The 19,616-nt window shown below is 29.7% G+C and overlaps 1 protein-coding gene across 1 annotated transcript; it reads left to right on the top strand.

Annotated features, from left to right (window-relative positions):
• The first annotated feature begins 621 nt into the window (after positions 1–621).
• LOC129918156 (uncharacterized) lies at positions 622–18,871 on the top strand. The gene is made up of 4 exons (XM_055998526.1): positions 622–625; positions 2,671–2,997; positions 17,370–17,879; positions 18,069–18,871. The coding sequence occupies exons 1-4, from the start codon at positions 622–624 to the stop codon at positions 18,869–18,871; spliced, it is 1,644 nt and encodes a 547-aa protein (XP_055854501.1).
• Positions 18,872–19,616: the final 745 nt, after the last annotated feature.

Genomic DNA, 19,616 nt, shown 5'->3' on the forward strand with positions numbered 1-19,616 from the left:
TGCACTGATCTACACAAACTGTACGCACCTGATAAGAAGTTTTGCTCTGGATTAGCGGTGGTTTTGCATATGATGATAATAATGATGATCAGTGGATGATAAAAGGCGAATTGGGTACAGTTTTTCTCCGTTGGGAAGTATTTTTTGCCAAAATTGATGAGAGAATTTTGTTCTCGTTGATATACATAGATGATGTGTGTTGTTTTTATGATGAATTTTCTCTTTTTGTGTGATGTGATGATGAAAGCTTCTGAGGGAAGTTTTTTAGCAATTCTTGTGGTAGGTTAGGGTTTAGTCATTTGTGTATGTTTGGTGTATGATGATCTTGTATATAACATCCAATACGATATATGTGTGTATGCGGGAAATTGAGATGATTTGATGAATGATAGCGAATTGGTGATGAATGATACGATGGGAATTTTGAATGTTGAGATGAAATCCAACATTATCTTTAAAATCTTAAAGATTTTTATTCAGCTTTTTGGGATGGGTTGTCTTATGGGTTGATTTAAGTCGAATTCAGCTTGATTATTTCATATAATTTCAAGGACAGAAATTATCCGGCTCGTTTGGACCAAATGTTGGGGTGGTTCAGGAAGAAAAAATCAATTGAATAAAATGAGTAAGTGTTGGGTTGAATAATAAGATTCTTTATTGAGTATGTCTTACCTCTGAGATGAGTTTTACAAAAGTGAACGAGTTGCATTTTAGTAGAAAGGAAATAGGTTTGTGGGGGTAAAATGGGAAATTATTTGGGATATTATATGGGGTATTGAATTGTTCAAAAGGAAGTTGAACTGAGCGCCATCTAATATTTCGTGGGCGAATCTCACCTAAACAGAACTGAACACGGCAAAAACTTCAACCAAACCAGGTAGACATTAGGGTGGGTCAAAATACAATTTTTTGGATTTTCAAAAAGGCTCAGCGATTAAAAGGTGCTAAATGGTTCGGTTAGCTTATAAGTAAAATTTCATTTCATTATTTTAAGCCTAAGTGCCTCCGGATTGTGGTTTCATTTTTGAAAAAAGCTGATTTTTGCCTAAAAACCACATACGCTTTGCTTAATTTATTATTATCTCATTTCTTATACAAGCTTATTTAAGGGGATGTGCCAAAAAGCTTAAGCGTGTAGGTTGGGTCTGGACAAGAAAAAAAATCGTTTTGGAGGGGGTTAATATTCGCCCCCGTTTATCCAAGAGGGGCAATTTTCTAAAAAAATGATTTAATTAGGAAAAAATATTATTAAAAATCAACCGTTATACCTACAACAACATGTTATTATATGTGCCTAATGCTCTCCCATCAAAAAACTCAGTAGGATTACCCTCTTCTACCAAAACGTAAGAGGGCTTCGTAGCAAAACCGCTGACATTTTCGTCAATTCTCAAACATTCCCACATGATATTTTTGCTCTGACAGAAACCTGGTTAAACCCAAGTTTTTTGGACACGGAACTTTTTTCCCAAGAGTTCTTAGTTTATAGAAAGGATCGTCATGTTGGAAACTCAAGGGAATTGGGGGGAGGTGTCTTAATAGCTGTACATAATAAATTTGCTTCTTCTTCTGTTTCATTCCCTTTTAAACTATCAATTGATCTAATTTGTGTAAAACTTACTGTAGAAAATAATTTTGTTTATATTCTAAACGCCTACATTCCTCCAAAAAGTTCAGCATCCGTTTATGTCGAACTTTCCTTTGCTTTAGACTTCGTACTTGACCTGGTTTGCCCCAACAGCAATATATTACTTGTGGGAGATTTCAACTTACCACACATAGAATGGATTCCTTCCGAAGACGAGACTTACCAAGAAGCTTCGTTAACTTCTTCTCAAAATGAACTGGCTCTTCTTGATAAAATTAGTTATTCTGACTTACAGCAAATAAGCTGTATTAAAAACTTTAAAAATCGAATTCTCGATTTGGTATTTTCCTCTGACGCTATTAGTACTCTTGTTCTAGAGTCTAGAATTGGAATTACTAATATAGATAATTACCATCCACCTTTGGAAATCTTTTTTGACTGTAGCAGTCATGTTACTGAAAACAGTAATGACTTCGATTGCTCCTATTTTTTTGATTTCAGAAAAGCAAATTTTGAGTTGCTATCCGAAAACTTATATAGGTCTGGAATATCTGACGTATTGTCTATGTCTAATATTGATGAAGCTGTTAACAGTTTCTATAGTATTCTTAACAATTGTCTTATTAATACTCTTTCCATGAAAAAAATGAAAAACACGAATTTAAATCAATCTTGGTACACAAAAGAACTGAAATCGTTACGAAATAAACGAAATAAAGCATGGAAAACTTACTTAAAAACCTTATCTCTAACTGATTACGCCTCTTATAGCGCTCTGTTTGAAGAATTTAAATCTCTTTCAAAAACACTTTACACCAATTATTTGACAGAAAAAGGAAATAGCTTAAAAAAGGATCCTAAGTCTTTTTGGAAACTCGTTAACTCAAAGAAAAACTCAGATGGCTACCCTGCAAACTTTATTTATGAAAACGTCCCAATGCAAAAAACCTTTGATATTTGCAATGCTTTTGCGACAAATTTCCGTAAATCTTTTGTTGATGAAGCTTTTGACATTGACGAAACATTTTTTAGAAATCTACAAAGCTATTCCCAAACGTGTTGTAACAATATCCCTTTACTAGAAAGTACTGTTTTAGAAATTCTTTCATCGTTGAATGACGATTGTTCAGTTGGACCAGATGGTGTTCCTCCAATATTATTGAAAAACTGTAGAAACTCGTTATCTAAGCCCCTTACGTATTTGTTTGAACTTTCCATCAAATCTGGAAAATTTCCCATCATTTGGAAATCATCATTTCTAATTCCAATTTTCAAGAAGGGTGATAAGACAGATATAAAGAATTACAGACCTATTTCAAAACTATCGTGTATTCCGAAGATTTTTGAACAAGTTGTTTGTGAGAGTGTTGCATTTTTCAGCAAGAATCTAGTATGTGAACAACAGCATGGTTTTATGAGGAAAAAATCAACTGTAACTAATCTTCTTACCTTTTTACATAAATGTTCAAATGCTTTAGAAAAAGGAAGTGAAGTAGATTGCATATACACTGATTTTTCTAAAGCATTTGATCAATTAAATCATAAAATTATTTCTTTCAAGCTAAAAGCTTTTGGTTTTCCGCCTTTTTTTATAGCCTGGATAGAATCATACCTAGAGAAAAGATCCTATCAAGTTAAATTCAGGAACTGTCTTTCTGACCCCTTTATTGCTCGCTCAGGTGTACCCCAGGGAAGCCATCTGGGTCCATTTCTTTTTATACTTGCTATAAATGATGTAACTTCATGCATAAATTCAAGTGAAATTCTCATATTTGCCGATGATATGAAGATTTTTAAGACAATAAAAAACAACCATGACCGGATCCTTCTACAAGCTGACATTGACAGTTTTAGTGTTTGGTGTGGGAAAAACAGTCTCTCTCTCAACCCAGTCAAATGCCAAACAATTACTTTCTCTCGAAAACGAGTCCCGAATGCCTTCGATTATTGTATATCGCAACACAAGCTCTGTCGAGTATTTAGTTTTAAAGACTTGGGTGTCCAATTCAGTTCAAACTTAGAATTCACCGAACACATTAATCTCATAGTAAACAAAGCGAGCTCAATGCTTGGATTTGTAAAACGCTGGGCAAAGGAGTTTGACGATCCATTTGTCACACTTTCTCTATACAACTGCTACGTTCGACCCCACCTCGAGTACGCTTCCCAAGTATGGAGTCCATTTTATGAGGTTCATAAGAATCGTATAGAATCAATCCAACATAATTTCATACGCTTTGCTCTGAAGGGTCTACCTTGGACAGATCCTTACAACTTACCACCTTACGATCAGCGGATTCAACTTTTAAACATGCAAACTTTGCAACAAAGACGTGTTAATAACGATATTATATTCTTTCATCAATTAATTAATGGCCAAATTGACGCTCCTGACTTATTAGGTTGCCTTGGCTTTAACTATCCGGGAGGATCTCACCACCTACGAAGATTTGAACTCTTACATATTGACTTTCATAGAACAAACTATGGTATAAACGAGCCTCTTAACCGAATGAGCAAACTTTATAATTTAAACGATATTGACTTTAATATGAGCAAGATGAAATTAAAAACTTTATTTCGAACCAGTGCTCCACAGACGTGATTGTCAGTTAATGTTTTAGTTAGATTTTTAAATTGTATTTATGTTAGTATATCATTTTTTGCTAATATTAATTGTATATTGTGCATGTGGATAGTATTTGATTGTTTTTGTCCTACTAACTACTAACACATGCACTAATGATGAACCCTCTGATAGTAGTATACAGCTTGCTCTAAGCTGACTACATCAAAGAATCTGAAGTGAAAAAAAAAAAAAAAAAAAAAAAAAAATACCTTTTTGTTGAGCCCAAAATCTCTTTTTTATTTTTATTTCAAATAAAGCTGTTTTATAAAACAATTTTTGAAAAATTAATTTTCAAAATCAAAATTTTGAAAAAAAAAAATTTTAATTTGCGAACTAATTTTTTTTCAAAATTTTATGTGATTAAGTACTATTTAAGTTTTCAAAAATCAATGATCTTATTTGTTTTCAAGCAAAAACAGAAAACCAGATGCAAAAATGTTTTGTCGTTTTTGAGAAATTAAAAAAAAACCAAAACTACATTTTTCTAAGACTTGTTAATTATTTTATGAAACATTATACAGGGTGTCCCACAAACACCGCCCCAAATAAAAACCATGGATTCCTGAGGTCATTTTAAGTCGAAAAACTTAAGAGGTGATTTTCTCGTTTTCGTCCCGTTTTCGAGTTACCACGGTTTTTATGATTTTTTCTCTTTTGTCCTTTAACTGGCCTTATCTTTGTCAAACTACGTTTTAATCGAAAGATTTTTGTTGCAACCAATCAAGAATTTATTGCAATTTAAGTTTGTCTCAAAACTTTTATTTCTGCGGACTACCGTTTCTCCACAATTCAGCATCAAACACAATTTTCTTCGTTTTTTAAGTTGTTTTTTACACTTTCATATCATTTAAGTCAAAAAAACACGTTAATGAGTATAAATTTTTTGTGCTTTTTATTAAAGCCCAGTTTATTTTCATAAAAAAAATAAGTTTTATTTCATAAAAAAGTAATTAAAAAAAAAATAAACAAACTGAGTGAATGAAAAAAAAAATAATTTTTAAATAAAAAATTAATTTAAATGAATTAAAAACTTTTTCTGAGCAACTGTGGTTAAGAAAAGAACAAATAGATAAAGCTCAGAAAAAGTTTTAATTCATTTAAATTAATTTTGTATTGAAAAATTATTTTTTTTTTTAATTCACTCAGTTTGTTTATTTTTTTTTAATTACTTTCAGTAGCCTTTTTTATGAAATAAAACCTATTTTTTTATGAAAATAAACTGGGGTTTAATAAAAAGCACAAAAAATTAACACACATTAACGAAATCTTTCAAATCAAACGTAGTTTGGCAAAGATAAGGCCAGTTAAAGGACAAGAGAGCAAAAATCATAAAAACCGTAGTAACTCGAAAACGGGACGAAAACGAGAAAATTACCTCTTAAGTTTTTCGACTTAAAATGACCTCAGGAATCCATGGTTTTCATTTGGGGCGGTGACTGTGGGACACCCTGTATACTAAGTATATTATACTTCTTTTATTATTTTTAAGGCAATACCACGCCTCCAAGGCAGAAAATCTGAAGTTTGAATATTTTTCCTTTGCATTAACTACAATTCTACCAAGTTTCAAGATTTAAGGGTATTCAGAAGTATACTTTTTAATAATTGATATTAATTCTACCAAAATGAGCGGTTACCACGCCCCCTGAATGCAAAATCTCAATTTTTCGATTTTTTTTTCTTTGTATGTACTTCAAGATCCATGACCATAACAAGTTTCTATGAAAACTAGAAGTTTGCCATAATTTTTATCATTTGTTAGTTAGTATGTTAGTGAGTAAATCAGCTACTCTTTTTGCGATTTTTGAAAGCCTTTTTCTCAGAAACTACTAATCCTACGTAGCTGAAAGTTTTTGAAAATCTTGATTTGGACTATGTTAAAAAATAAAACGAGTTTGAAATGTTTGACATTATTGAAACAAAAGTTAGAATGGTTCTAAAACTGCCTGAGTTGTTTCCTAAGGGTGTAGGACCAAAGTTCATAGAGAACTTGGTTGGGCAACCGGAGGTAGAAGATAAAGTCTGATTATAACCAAACTTTATATTACTGTTCTATTTACAGTTTAGCACCTTTTCATTACTGTGCCCGTAAAAAAATCAGCAAAAAAAATTTCTCCATACATTTGTGACCCAGCCTAGTAGACATTTAAAAGTTCATGTTTGAATTCCTAATGGAAATAAATAATTCGTATATTCCACTAGATTCATAAACACATAATTGAAAAGCTCTACTTGATGACCACCAATTTTCTAATTTACGAGCAATTAATTATTTACCTTAGAAATTTAGTTAAGTTATTATTACATACTATTACTTTTCATTAGAAATGCAATTAAAATCGTAGCTGGGGTGAGATTTAAGGAACACGACGAGAGTGGTTAATGAGATAGCCAAAGCAGGTAGTATTTTGATACAATTTTGAGTGAATCGTGAAAATTGTGCCACAGGAATCTCTTCCAATAGTACCTACAATTTAAAAGTTATAAATATTTGTAAATTCAAATAGGTGACAAATTCGTTATACAAAAATACTAAAATAAGCTTTGAAACAATTTTTAAACTGGAAAAAAAAATAAAATAAAAATAAGAGGTTTTTAGTTCTATTTTGTATTTCGTTCTTTATGCTAAACAACTGCTGACTTTTAATAAATTAAAATAATTATACAAAGTCAAAAGTTTCTTAATGAATACACAAAAAAAAAAGTGAATCCCAAAGTTTAGGTTTCTATCAATATTTTCACCCGTACCGAATTAATTTTCAATGTTTTCATACAAAATATCAATAAATTATAGGTAGTTTTGAAGTATTTTAGTAAAAACTTTCGTTAAACTTTAAAAAATTGATAGAAAATTTTTAAAATTGCCAATCTAAGACCAAAACAAACGGGTACCTACCTGTCATTTATAACCGAAAAGAAAAGTAAATTTTTTTCAAAAACGGTTCTAACGATTTTTAATAAATTTTTGTACGTAATATTACAGATAAGACCCAACTTTTGAAATAAAAAAATATTTTATGAACGGTACCTGCCATAGAACGTTTTTTTTTTTTTTTTTTTTAATTTCTGAATTTCTCTTAAAAGACTAACCCGATTTCAACGAAAGTTTTTATACAAAAGCGTTTAAGTAACCGTAATATTTACATTTTAGAAAATTTTCAAGAAACCCATTTTTGGATTTTTAAGAAATATTTCAAATAATTTTTGTTTGAAAAATCAATTTTTTTGAAAACGGGTTATTGAAATACAGGGTGTCCCAAAAGTAATGGATCAAACGAAATATGCTGATAGGCCAACTTAAGGACTCTAAGAATTTGGTACTGTTTTTTTTTTTTAATGTAAGAAAATTTTTATTATTATTTTAAAAAACAACTGTAACGATTTTCAAATTTTTGTTTCTAAAATTTTCTTTTCATACAAGAAATCGGATGGTATATTTTGTTTTGTGAATTACCATTAAAAAACATTTTTTAATAATTATAAAAACAGATGTTATGTATTTTTTTTTTAACATTTTCAGAAATACCTATGCTTTAATAAAATCAAATCATAATTTTCCCTAATTTCATTGAAACCTTTATAAGATAAAAGCAGTTGTGCATTTTATTCTTTAATGGTTTGATATTATAAAAATATATTTTTTAACACCCGTTAAAAAAATATAACGCATAAATATTTAAAAAAAACGAAGTTTTTTAAAAAATTCCTTCAAACATAATGCTTACTGGAAACGAAATGGATTAATTTTTCATATTGAATATGATATCCACAGCTTAACTCATTTTTTCGGAAAAACAAAATCCCAAATTAAAGGCTTCTAAAAGTCACCGAAGCAGACTGAATCGAATTTCTAACGTCACACCCGTTACATCTTATCTTAAGAGCTTGTGACGTTGAAAGACAGGTTAGCAAAATGTAATTTTAAAAATATACATTTTATAACTGAATGTTTTTTGTTTAATATCGTCGGAAAAAGTGTAACAAATTGGCGCCCAACATAAGGTGTTGAAGCTAATATTATGCAAAAAAAAAAATGAAGTAACTGTGTCACACCCGTTACAATGAAAATATGTACCTGCTTCTAGTTTCACACCCCAAGTTGTTTAAAGTGCCTTAAAATAATTGCCGACTAATAAAAATGTCTTAGATTTTTTTTGTTTTTGCATAAAAATTTGAATTAATCATTTACCAAAAAATAATCCAAATGTATTGCCAAATACTTGTCAGATTAAATATAACAATCTTTAATAAATTAGAAATTCTCATCAATATTTTCTCCATACACAGACCTCCTTGAGTGTCAAATTTTAATAACCCGGAGATTCACAACTTTGTTAATATAGGTACGTTGGCCTTATTTGGGTGATCAACAGATATTGAAAAAAAAACTCTGAATTGCAGATAATTTAGCATAAACGTTCAAATGTATTTTAATACAGTTTTGTTTAGAGATGAGGTAAGTCGTGATTTTTAAATCACAGGTATACCTGTGACTGTGATTTTTAATTCACGGTGATTCTAACCTGTGATTTTTAACCGTGATTTCAATTTTTTTTTATGAAAATCCCAAAAAAAAAAAAAAAAAAAAAAAAAAAAACGTAGCATTTTTAACGTTTGTATTTTCGTACGATACTTACGTAGGAAGTACTATTGAAGCTCAAATACGAGTATATTTGAAGCAATGGAGCTGATTTTACAAGGAAAACTGGTTTAAGCAAACAGATCCGCGATTTACCAAAGCCATTAGTGATTATACTGGGGAAAACATTATTTTGTCTAGGCGACTCTTGATTTTACGGAAGAAATTTATTATTTCACGAGAAAAGTAACTTTTAAACCCCTTATTCTAATCAGGGCAACCTGCGATTTCACAGCAAATATTCGGGTGCAAACCGTGATTCTTCTGGAGCCATACGTTATTGTAAGGGGTTAACAAAACAATTATTTTACCGAACGTGCGTGAATTTCGGTAAAAACAATTCACGTTGCAAAAAATTGTTTTATCCAAAATCACAGGTTAAAAGTAATTTTCAATGCATCTGCGTGAATTCCGGCTAAAATAATTCACTTTTACACTGTTGCAAATAGTTGTTTTGGCCAAAATAAAAGTCATTTTCAATGCATTTTCGAACTCTGCTTAAAATAATTCACCTATACACTTGACCTGTTGCAAAAGTTGTTTTGGGAAAAATCACAGGTTTAAAATAATTTCAAAGCATTTGTGAAGTGAATTCCTGTCAAACCAATTCACGTTTACAAAAGAACTATTGCAAAAGTTGTTTTGGGAAAAATCACAGGTTAAAAATAATTCCAAAGCATTTGTGAAGTGAATTCCTGTCAAACCAATTCACGTTTACATAAGAACTATTGAAAAGTTGTTTTGGTAAAAATCACAGGTTATAATTTCCAATGCACTTGTGTAAATTCCGATAAAAACAGTTCACGTTTGCACAAGAACTGTTGCAAAAGTTATTTTTTCCAATCAAAGGTCAAAAATAATTTTCAATGCATTTTCGTGAATTCCGCTTTAAATAACTAACGTTTACATAAGAATTGGTGCAAAAATTATTTTGAACAAAATCACGGGTTTAAAAAAATCCTAAACATTTGCGTGAATTCCGGTCAAAACATTCACGTTCACAAAAGAACTATTGCAAAAGTTGTTTTGGGAAAATCACAGGTTAAAAATAATTCCAAAGCATTTGTGAAGTGAATTCACGTTTACACAAGAACAAGAACTGTTTAAAAGTTGTTTTGGGAAAAATCACAGGTTATAATTGCCAATGCACTTGTGTAAATTCCGGTAAAAACAATTCACGTTTACACAGTAACTGTTGCGAAAACGCATTGAAAATGACTTTTGACCTGTAATTTTGGAAAAAATACCTTTTTGCTACAGGTCAAGTGTAAACGTGAATTATTTTCCGCGGAATTCACGAAAACGCATTGAAAATGACTTTTGACCTGTGATTTTGAAAAAAAATAACTTTTTGCTACAGGTCAAGTGTAAACGTGAATTATTTTCCGCGGAATTCACGAAAACGTATTAAAAATGACTTTTGACCTGTGATTTTGGAAAAAATAACTTTTTGCTACAGGTCAAGTGTAAACGTGAATTATTTTCCGCGGAATTCACGAAAACGCATTGAAAATGACTTTTGACCTGTGACATTTACTTTTGACAAACATTTTTGCCTCACTTCTAGTGTAAAGTGTAAACTTAAAACATAGAGATCTTTTTTATGATTGATCTATGAGATCACGCCATATCCTAAACGAACTTGTCGAAAATGACATTCGGGGTAAATGCTCTATTTGAGCGAAATGCGAACTGTAAAGTGAAAAGTAAATACCCAATTCACGGTTAAGGTAATCACAGTTTATTTGAGAACTGTTCACAGGTAGTGATTGTGATTTGTCAATCACAGGTTAAAAATCACAGGTCGTGATTTTTTGCTCATCTCTAGTTTTGTTAGTCAAATAGAATTATCATTTTTTTTTTAATGAAAAAAAAAACATCAAATGAATATTTATAATTCAAATAGCGTGACGCAAATCTTATTTTATTGTAAAAATATTTACTTAAAAAATCGTTTAAATTGAATTAAATTAAATATATTCAATCTGGTTTAAATTCTTTTGTTTTTTAACAAAAAAAAAATGTGATACACTGAAAAACTATGTCTCCATTAAAACCATTAAAATATCTTTTCTTAATTAAAACATTCTTAACTATTCAAAAAAAAAATTATTGAATAGAAAATGGAATAAAATTTCAATTTGGCACGATCTATAAAATTTAATGGCACAATCCATAGGCGGATTTAGGGGGGGGGGCACGGGGGCACGTGCCCCCCCCAGAACTTAAAGTTCATACTTAAAGGAAATCAAACTATAAGAGTTTTAAAAATATATGAATAATAACAGAAAGAACTTGAGTAAAATTCTTGTCTATTTCTGGCTGAAAATGCGAATTTTGTTGATTGTTTCATCCCTTTCCCATGAAAAGCTCCACCTCACAAATAAATAAACGATTTTTCGATTTAAAAAAAAGTGAATTTTCAAAGTGATTTTGGTGAAAAATTTTGATATGGACATCGAATGACATTGAATGATATAAAAAAAATAATTGTACCTATATGCAACTCTATTTTTTCATACAGAGGGGTTAAAAAAATTTGCACTTTTTTCGTTGTTTTTTTTTTCAACATTAGTGTTTTTAAAATAGCGGAACACGTCACAAAATTGCATAAACTATACATTATAGAACTGCAATATATGTAGAACAAACTTGCATTTCAGAAGTTTGCCCAAGTTTGCACCCCGAAAATAAAGACCCCTTGAAAAAAAAAACTCCTCAAAAGCGACCCTTACTTATAGATTTTTATAAATATTATTTTATTGAGAAAATTTCTCCAGGGATACCTCTAAAAATATGTAAAAATAATAGTGTTCCAAATTTCAAAAGAATCGGTGCAGTAGTTTTGAAGTTATGAGGAGCACCGGCGTTGAAAACATTAGTTGTGGGAATAACGATTTAAAGTTTTGAACTCTGGACTAAAAGACTAAAACGTTCCTGAGGGTAGTATTAAAATACTTATAACTTGGTCAATTTGGCTCCAAGAGACCTACGATTTGAACACAATATTCTTGAGGTATAAAACAATTTAACCCCTTGTAGCCATGTGACATTTCTGTAACAAACCGAAAAAGATTGCATAAAAGCTCTACAAACTATTTTTTTTTCTTTTGAAGCTTCTAATATTATAATCTTTAAGTATTGCTTTATCGAAATAGTACTTCAAATTTCTAATAAATAGCACCAATAGTTTTTAATTGACAGTTAATGTTGAAAGTTGGGCTTTTTTTGAAAATAAGCAAATTTGTATAAAAACTACGAAATTCAGAAAAAAAATAGTTTTTGTTAGTAAACCCCACGGGGTTTTATTTTTGGATTTTAGGAAAGTGCCTAAAAATTAATATTAGATAGTTTTTTGCTTGAATTTTTGAATTTTTATATAAAAATAAATTATTTAAACTTTTTTTTACTCCCAAAATATCGAAATAACTAAGTAAATAATGACTTTATTGAATTTTTAAAAAATACGTGTTTTATTAAAGATAAAGGCCAATCGATTGACTTATTAATTTTTAAATTTACGACCTTGGGTTACAAAAGGTTAATGCAAATAAAAAAAAAACTGGGTTTCCCGGCAAAAAAGTAGGATTCAGTTTTTTTGTTATTCTTAGGAACTTTAATATTTATTAGAATGAAGTCTTTAGTATTTGACTAAAAACTACTAGGTCATTAACTAATGGTATAATTATGTCCATAATATTGCAAAATTTTATACAAAATCAATTAAAAAACGTAAACATTTTTTTTTTCAAAATTTCATCTTTAAAACTTAATTTCTCAAAATCTATTTGGTGAAACAACTTAAGTCAAAAAATTAAACAAAGAATAGATTACTAACTTTAATATAGCACAGATTGTACGTGCATTTTCTGATTTTTTATATTTTTTTTCTTCCGGCTAATCCAGGAGTAAGAGGGTTAGCACTTAATTGGCTTTTACTGTAACAAGAAAATGAACATTTTTCCTTCCGAATAACTTTTTGGTCATTTGGTACCTATTTGATGTGGGAAATGTGCCTAAATATTTTTGGCCAGGTTTTAGACCACTGTGGGTCGTTAAAATTTTCTGCTTGTTAGTCAGTCGTATGGTACTTCACTTTATTTCTAACTGTTATTGCTGTTTTTTTTTTGCCAATCCGTCCCTTGTGCCCCCCCCAGAAAAAAATCCTGGATCCGCCCCTGGCACAATCTAATTGATATAATAGAATACTTTTATGTCTATTGTTAGTTTGCTTTTATTTTTTTTCTTGTTAAATTAAAAATTTAAATTTTTATTAAATTAACAAATTTGTTTTTATTATAAATTTTTGTCTTTGTTGTGAAATCCGTCAAGGTGTTAAAATATACGAGATCATTTCGAATAGATAATCTTGATATTAATGTGGTGGAAAAATTTAATAACAACAAGATCTTTATCAAAGATTTTTAAAATACTGGAATTTATTTATTTGGACTTCTTATTTTCTTTAACAACTTGTTCCAAAAAATTAGGATTTCATTTTACTTGTTTTGGGTACTTTTTCCTAGTTTCTTCAATCCACATCGAAAATCATGCTAATAATAATCATATTCCATTTGCCAATGAAACCAAATAAAGCCATAAAAGAAATGAAGAAGGCAAAGTGGTTGAGATCTTTATCGATGGTCATAGATTATCTTCTCTACTCTAGAAAAATAAAAATGTAAAGACGAGAAGAAGAAATGAAGATTTTAAAAAAGCGATAAATAACTTAAATTTATGAACTATCTTAATGTTGCAATTTTTTTTAGTCTCACTCAATCCACCAACAAACAGTAAACCTAGTTTATGTGGAATAAAATTACTTCATATTGCACCTGCTACTATACACAAAGTGGATAACCCACTATTTTGACCGAATAAATGCGCTTATCTTCAATCAAATAAAACCAAACATTATTACTTTGTTATAGCTTGCATGGATTTGCACTTGCGTGGAATCAAAAGTATATACTTTGTTGCATGCTGAAAACAGCAAATGACACTCTAAACTGTGTCTTAACTGTTTGCATATGATTATGAGTTTATGACCAAAAAAATCAAAGAAGCTTATGCGAAAATACCATAAAAAGTCATGAATAAAATTGTAAAAATTTCATGTCATTAAAAGCATTTAAGTCTTATAAAAAAGATATACAAATATTTTTTATAACGATGAAATTAAAAAGATTTTAAACTTTACCACTGCCGATGAAAAATTTAGGTTAAATATTTCCTATCGGACACATAGTTGGCTAAATCAAGTAATCAAGTAGCTTTTAAGTTCCTAATACCTAGTTGAAAAAGATTTTTTTAAAGTTCAACAAGTTTTTATAGAAGAATTAGACCGTATGAAATAGCAAGTTCAATTGACTAACAACCCTCAACCATTCTTGTTTTTGGGCTAAGATTAAAACTCATCTCACTAACCACTGCACCATTGTGTATTAAATTAAATTAAATCGATTCGAAATAAAATGCACGACTGGGTCGCTCGAGCACGAACTCTTGTTTCAAGGGAAAAAAGAACATCATGTTTTTCTTTTGTAGTTTAAAAAAAAATAATTTTTTATGAATAATTTTTTGAAAAAAAAATTAAAAGTAAAATTGGTATTAGCAATTAATAAAATCAACACCTTAACCCTCTACTGCATGAATTATGATCGAAGTGATAACAAATTTTTTTTACAATTTTTTAGGGGTTGAAAAGAGGTATTACATAAAAAGTTTTATTTTTTTACATATATATAAATTTTTGGAAACAACATAAACCATAGATGGGTTAGTATGCAGCAAGGTGATTTCCAACAAAAAATTAATAACCCATATATGGTTTAGTATGCATTCAAGGTATGTTTTGTAAAGTATGTTTTTATTACAATGGACTTTTCTTATTCATGGAATTTATTCAAACTCTTTCTTTTATCATTGTAGCAGAAGAACACATTCCATTTTCTACACATTGTGTACGTTTTCAGTCCACAAATTTGACATATTGGTGTTTTTTTTTTTGCCATTCAGGGATATGGTCGATGTTTCCAGTTGGCACTGAATTCAACGACTTTTGCCCTTGGTTGTTGTGAGTGAATTGAAGTTTCGGGAAAAGATGGAGATGGACTTCCGTGACTTGTATAACCCCCTCCCCTTTGTTTTGTTTCATCTCTGCTTTGATCAACTGATAAAGTTGAAGGTCGTCCTCTTTTTCGTGACATTGTAGGTTTTAAAAATTTGCATATAAGTGCTCGGAGATGGCTTGTTTAACATCAAAAGAGCCAGAATCTGAAGCTAGATCATCATCACTTCGAAAGCCATCACGAGTTATAGCATTTACACACTTATTTTTTCTATAGAAAGTCTTCGAATTCATTTTTCAAAAAAAAATATAAATCGTACAAAAATCAGTCATGTATGTCGCCAACGCATGATAACCCATATATGGTGTTTTGGAAAAATGCCAAAAAAAGACAAAAATTATTATAAAAATAAAAAACAAACTTCGTAAGCATATAAAAGTATAATAAATACATATGAAACTTATTTTTAATTGGATGCAACTTACTTGTTTATTATAAAAAACACCGGAAAAGTACACACTTTTATTCACTGATTTGCGCTTTACACATGCTCTTGAAACAATGAATTTATTTCAGAATCACGACTCTCTTACTGATAATAAAAACCGATTTATTATAGAAAAATAGACGTAGTTTTATTATAGATTTTTCTTTTTGACATTTGGTGCAATATAACGGAAATAAATCGATATGAAATCGATAAACCATATATGGGTTGGTATGCGGTAGAGGGTTAAATCAAATTATAAAAAAATAAATATTTTATTTTTGAAAATATTTATTTTTCAAAAAAAAGGTACAAAAATAAAATAAATAAATATTTTAATACAAAGCCAAAAAAATATTGTTTTTCAAACTTATTTTTATTTATAGCAAAATTATATAACTGCTTTAATATAAAAAGTTAAAAGTAGTTTCAGATTAAAAAAAAAAAATGTACCGTTGAAAGGGTTGCAAAAATATCAGTTAAAAAAAAATGCATTTAAAATTTTAAAAAAATTGCATTAAAAAAAAATTTGTATTGCAACTGAAAAATATTTGCATTTATTTATTTTCAAAATAAAAATATTTTGCATAAAAAAAATATTATTGCATTGAAAAAAAAATCCAATGCAAAATGTCTGCATACATTTTTTTTTAATATTTGCCGAATTTCATACAACTTTGACATTGGCCCATATTCATAAAAAATACTAAATCCATATTTTTTTGCTAAACTTTCGACATACATTCTGTAAACCTTTTCAAGTAATTTATCGCAATTAGTTTGATCAATTACTGGTTAGGAAGTATCAAATAATAGTGAAATCATTATGTAACCCTTTGTAGGCACACCTCTTTTTTGCGAATTTTGTTTATACTTTTTCATGTCGCTAGAACTTTTTTTGGTCTCACTATTTTATCGAGAATCACATATGAAATTGATGTAGAATTTTCCGAGAAATTCGAATATTGTATTCACAATTCCAAAAAAATGTGTTTTCACCATTATAAAGACACTTTTTTGTGACAACTTTTTATTTTTGTCCTGCCAAATTCTCACCCGTGTGCCAACAGAGGGTTAATGGGAATGGCTAATAAAATAGACAAATTTGAAAACCATAACCAAACATCCTCAAATGAATTAAATAACTTCTCAGCAAAAATAATTGCTGAAGATCCAAATCAAAATAATTGGTTAACAAAACGCTAATGAATTGGGGTAAAGGTGAAATTATATATCCTTTTTTTTTGTATGAAATAGGGTGATTCCACCTGCACAACTATGATTTGTTTTGCTCTTTGACCTTAAAGTATAGAAAAAAAAGAAGTTGTTAGTCATTTTCAATCATTTCTTCCATAACAATGAAAGGACTATAATAATTCTACAATGTCTATTCAATGAACTCAAGCTCTTAAAAAAAGATTTTTTAGCCATTTAATTAGGTACAATTACTGTGAAATTTGAATGGGAATAAAAATAATAACACCCTGTTGTTCAAGGAAGTAGACATGCGAGTTCCCGATTGAAATCGAATACAGGAAATTAAAATCCATTAAGGATTTGAGCCAAAGATAAATTACAATACTGGATTTCTAACTACTTTTGTTACAGAAGTTTTTCCAGTACAGCGTAATAGAGGATACGAAATTCACTTTAGTTTATCATGAATTCTAAAAACAGTTTTGTGATTATCCTGGCTGTTTTCTCAGTTAACATTTTTAATATCGAAGCCGAATTATTCAGCACAAAGTTTTTGATTTTTATTAAAGAATTAAACAAAGTCGAACAATTTGATAGTGTATTTCTTTTTAAAGCAAACCAATACCATTTCTTTGCTGATTTTAATGACAAATTCATAAAAAATATTTCATCTTCACTTGGAATTCCAGTAATTTTGTCATCGAAAGGTTTTTCATTTTACTTGAAAAGGCAATTTAATGAAAATCTTCTAACAATAGTACAATTTGAGCCAAATGATTTATTTCTTCAACGACTTGTTGAGCATTTACAACATTTTCGATTTTGTAAAATTATTTTTCTACTCGAGAATTCTTCGGAACAACAACTGAAAAACGTTTTTAATTTTTGTTGGAAAAATCGTATGGTGAATGTTATAGCAGTTTTTCAAGATTTCGGGATTTCATCGACTTACTTCAGCTACAGCAATTTTGGAAAGTTCCAAATTGAAGAATTCACCTGGAACCGAGAGCAAACTGCTGATATATTTCCCAATCAAATGCGAGACGTTCATGGTGAAATATTGTCAATTCTCTTTGGAGGAGCAGAACCAGGAGTAATATTATCAAAAAATCCTAAAGGTGACACAATAATTAGTGGTTATATGGGAAACATATTCAATGCATTTGTAAAGAAGCACAATGCCAAGTTAAATACTTCAAATGTCAAGACTTCACTTTCGCCTTGGGAAGTTCATGAACTCGTGTTAAATGGAACAATTGAGATATCAGGTGCTTACCCGGTTATTTTACAAGATTCAGCATTTAAATATTACTCAAACCCTTTTATTTTTTTTGATTGGTGTGTAATGTTGCCCATTGAGCCGAATATACCAATCTTTAAAGTGTTTGTATATGTATTCAATTGGAAAGCTTTTCTTCTTACAATTGGAATACTTGTTATGCTTTCTAATTTTTAAGCTGCAACTGATCAGTTCTCAGAAATACATTGGAAATTCTTCTTTACACCTGGTTTGATTTTCAATATTGATTGTTTTCGTGGAATGATAGGACAAGGAATATTTGAAGCTCCCAAGGCTTCGTACAGTAAGAAAATTATCTATTCGCTAATATTTCTACTGGGAATTTTAATGGTCACTACATACGATGCATTTCTTCAATCATTCATGACTGAACCACCGAAGGAAAAGATGATAAAATCTTATGATGACTTACTTTCATCAGGTTTAAAAGTCTACATACTTAGAAGTGAAACAAAATTTCTATTTCTTCGCCGATCCGAATTTATGCAAAAATATCAAAATGTTTTTGAAGGAATAGTTAATCTTGATAATTTTACAAAAATTCGAGATACACTCAATACTAAGCATGCCTACACATCAAATAATGCCAAATGGAAGATTTATGAAAATCAACGAAAATTCTTTGGTTATCAACTATTTCGTTGGTCTGAAGAATTGTGTCTGCTAAAAAGTGCACCAACTTCTATTTCAATGAATGAAAATTCAATTTATCGAAATGTATTAAATTGGCTTCTATTGCAAATACAATCTGCAGGATTGATGGAATTTTGGACAAAAAGAGCATTTTATGAGTTGATTGAAGCTGGAAAAATTCAGAAGTTAAATGTTACAAGTGATTCGAAACTACGAGCTATGAAAGTTGACGATTTGAAATGGATTTGGATATTATGGGGGATGGCATTGATGATTGCTGCTTTGTGTTTTATTGGAGAAATTTGTATTTTTAGGTGGAAAATGTAGAGGAATTTTTTTTGAAACTTATGACTGCTTTAATGAAATAAAAGTTGAAATCATTTATTTTCAAGAAGTGTTTTTTTTTTTATAAAGTTGTTTTATTTTTGGTTGAATTTTTGACGTGATAACGTTTTATAAATCGATGAATCATGGCAGCATCCACGAAAAAGTGACTCCATTTTCTCCTTCCACCTGAAATTTTTAGCAGTGCGGCATAAATTTCAATTAAAAATAAAAATAAACTATTGGAGATACAAAAATCTTCTATTGCTTATTTGAAAGGTAATAACCTAAAGGGAAAAAATACACTGGTCAACAAGGTTTTTGCCACAACAACCAAAATATACTTTTCTAGTAGTTTTTAATGTGCTGAACTCGAATCTGAAGTCAGAAAATTGTTATTGGCTGCTTTCGAGGTTATGTTTTTATGTGGAGTAAAACATTATGAATAAATTTGTAACGGTGGCTATAAAAACTGATTTTATTCTTTCAAAAAATGTTTAAATCTTTCCGATATCTCTTTTATTGCCCGAGATATTTAAAATTTAAATAGCGGTCTTTGAATCAGAAACAACACTGGCCAACCAAATTAAACTTTTTTTGCCACAAGAACCAAAATATACTTTTCTGAAGGTTTTTGGGTTGCTGAGCTCGAATCCGCAATTAGAAAAATTTTATTAGCCTTAGTTCTTGAAATATTACCGTTATAAATGCAAAATAAAGGTTTTTTTTTATAACGGTTATATTTCAA

Source organism: Episyrphus balteatus, chromosome 4 (genome assembly GCF_945859705.1).
Source record: "Episyrphus balteatus chromosome 4, idEpiBalt1.1, whole genome shotgun sequence".
NCBI classification, from domain to species: Eukaryota; Metazoa; Arthropoda; class Insecta; order Diptera; family Syrphidae; genus Episyrphus; species Episyrphus balteatus.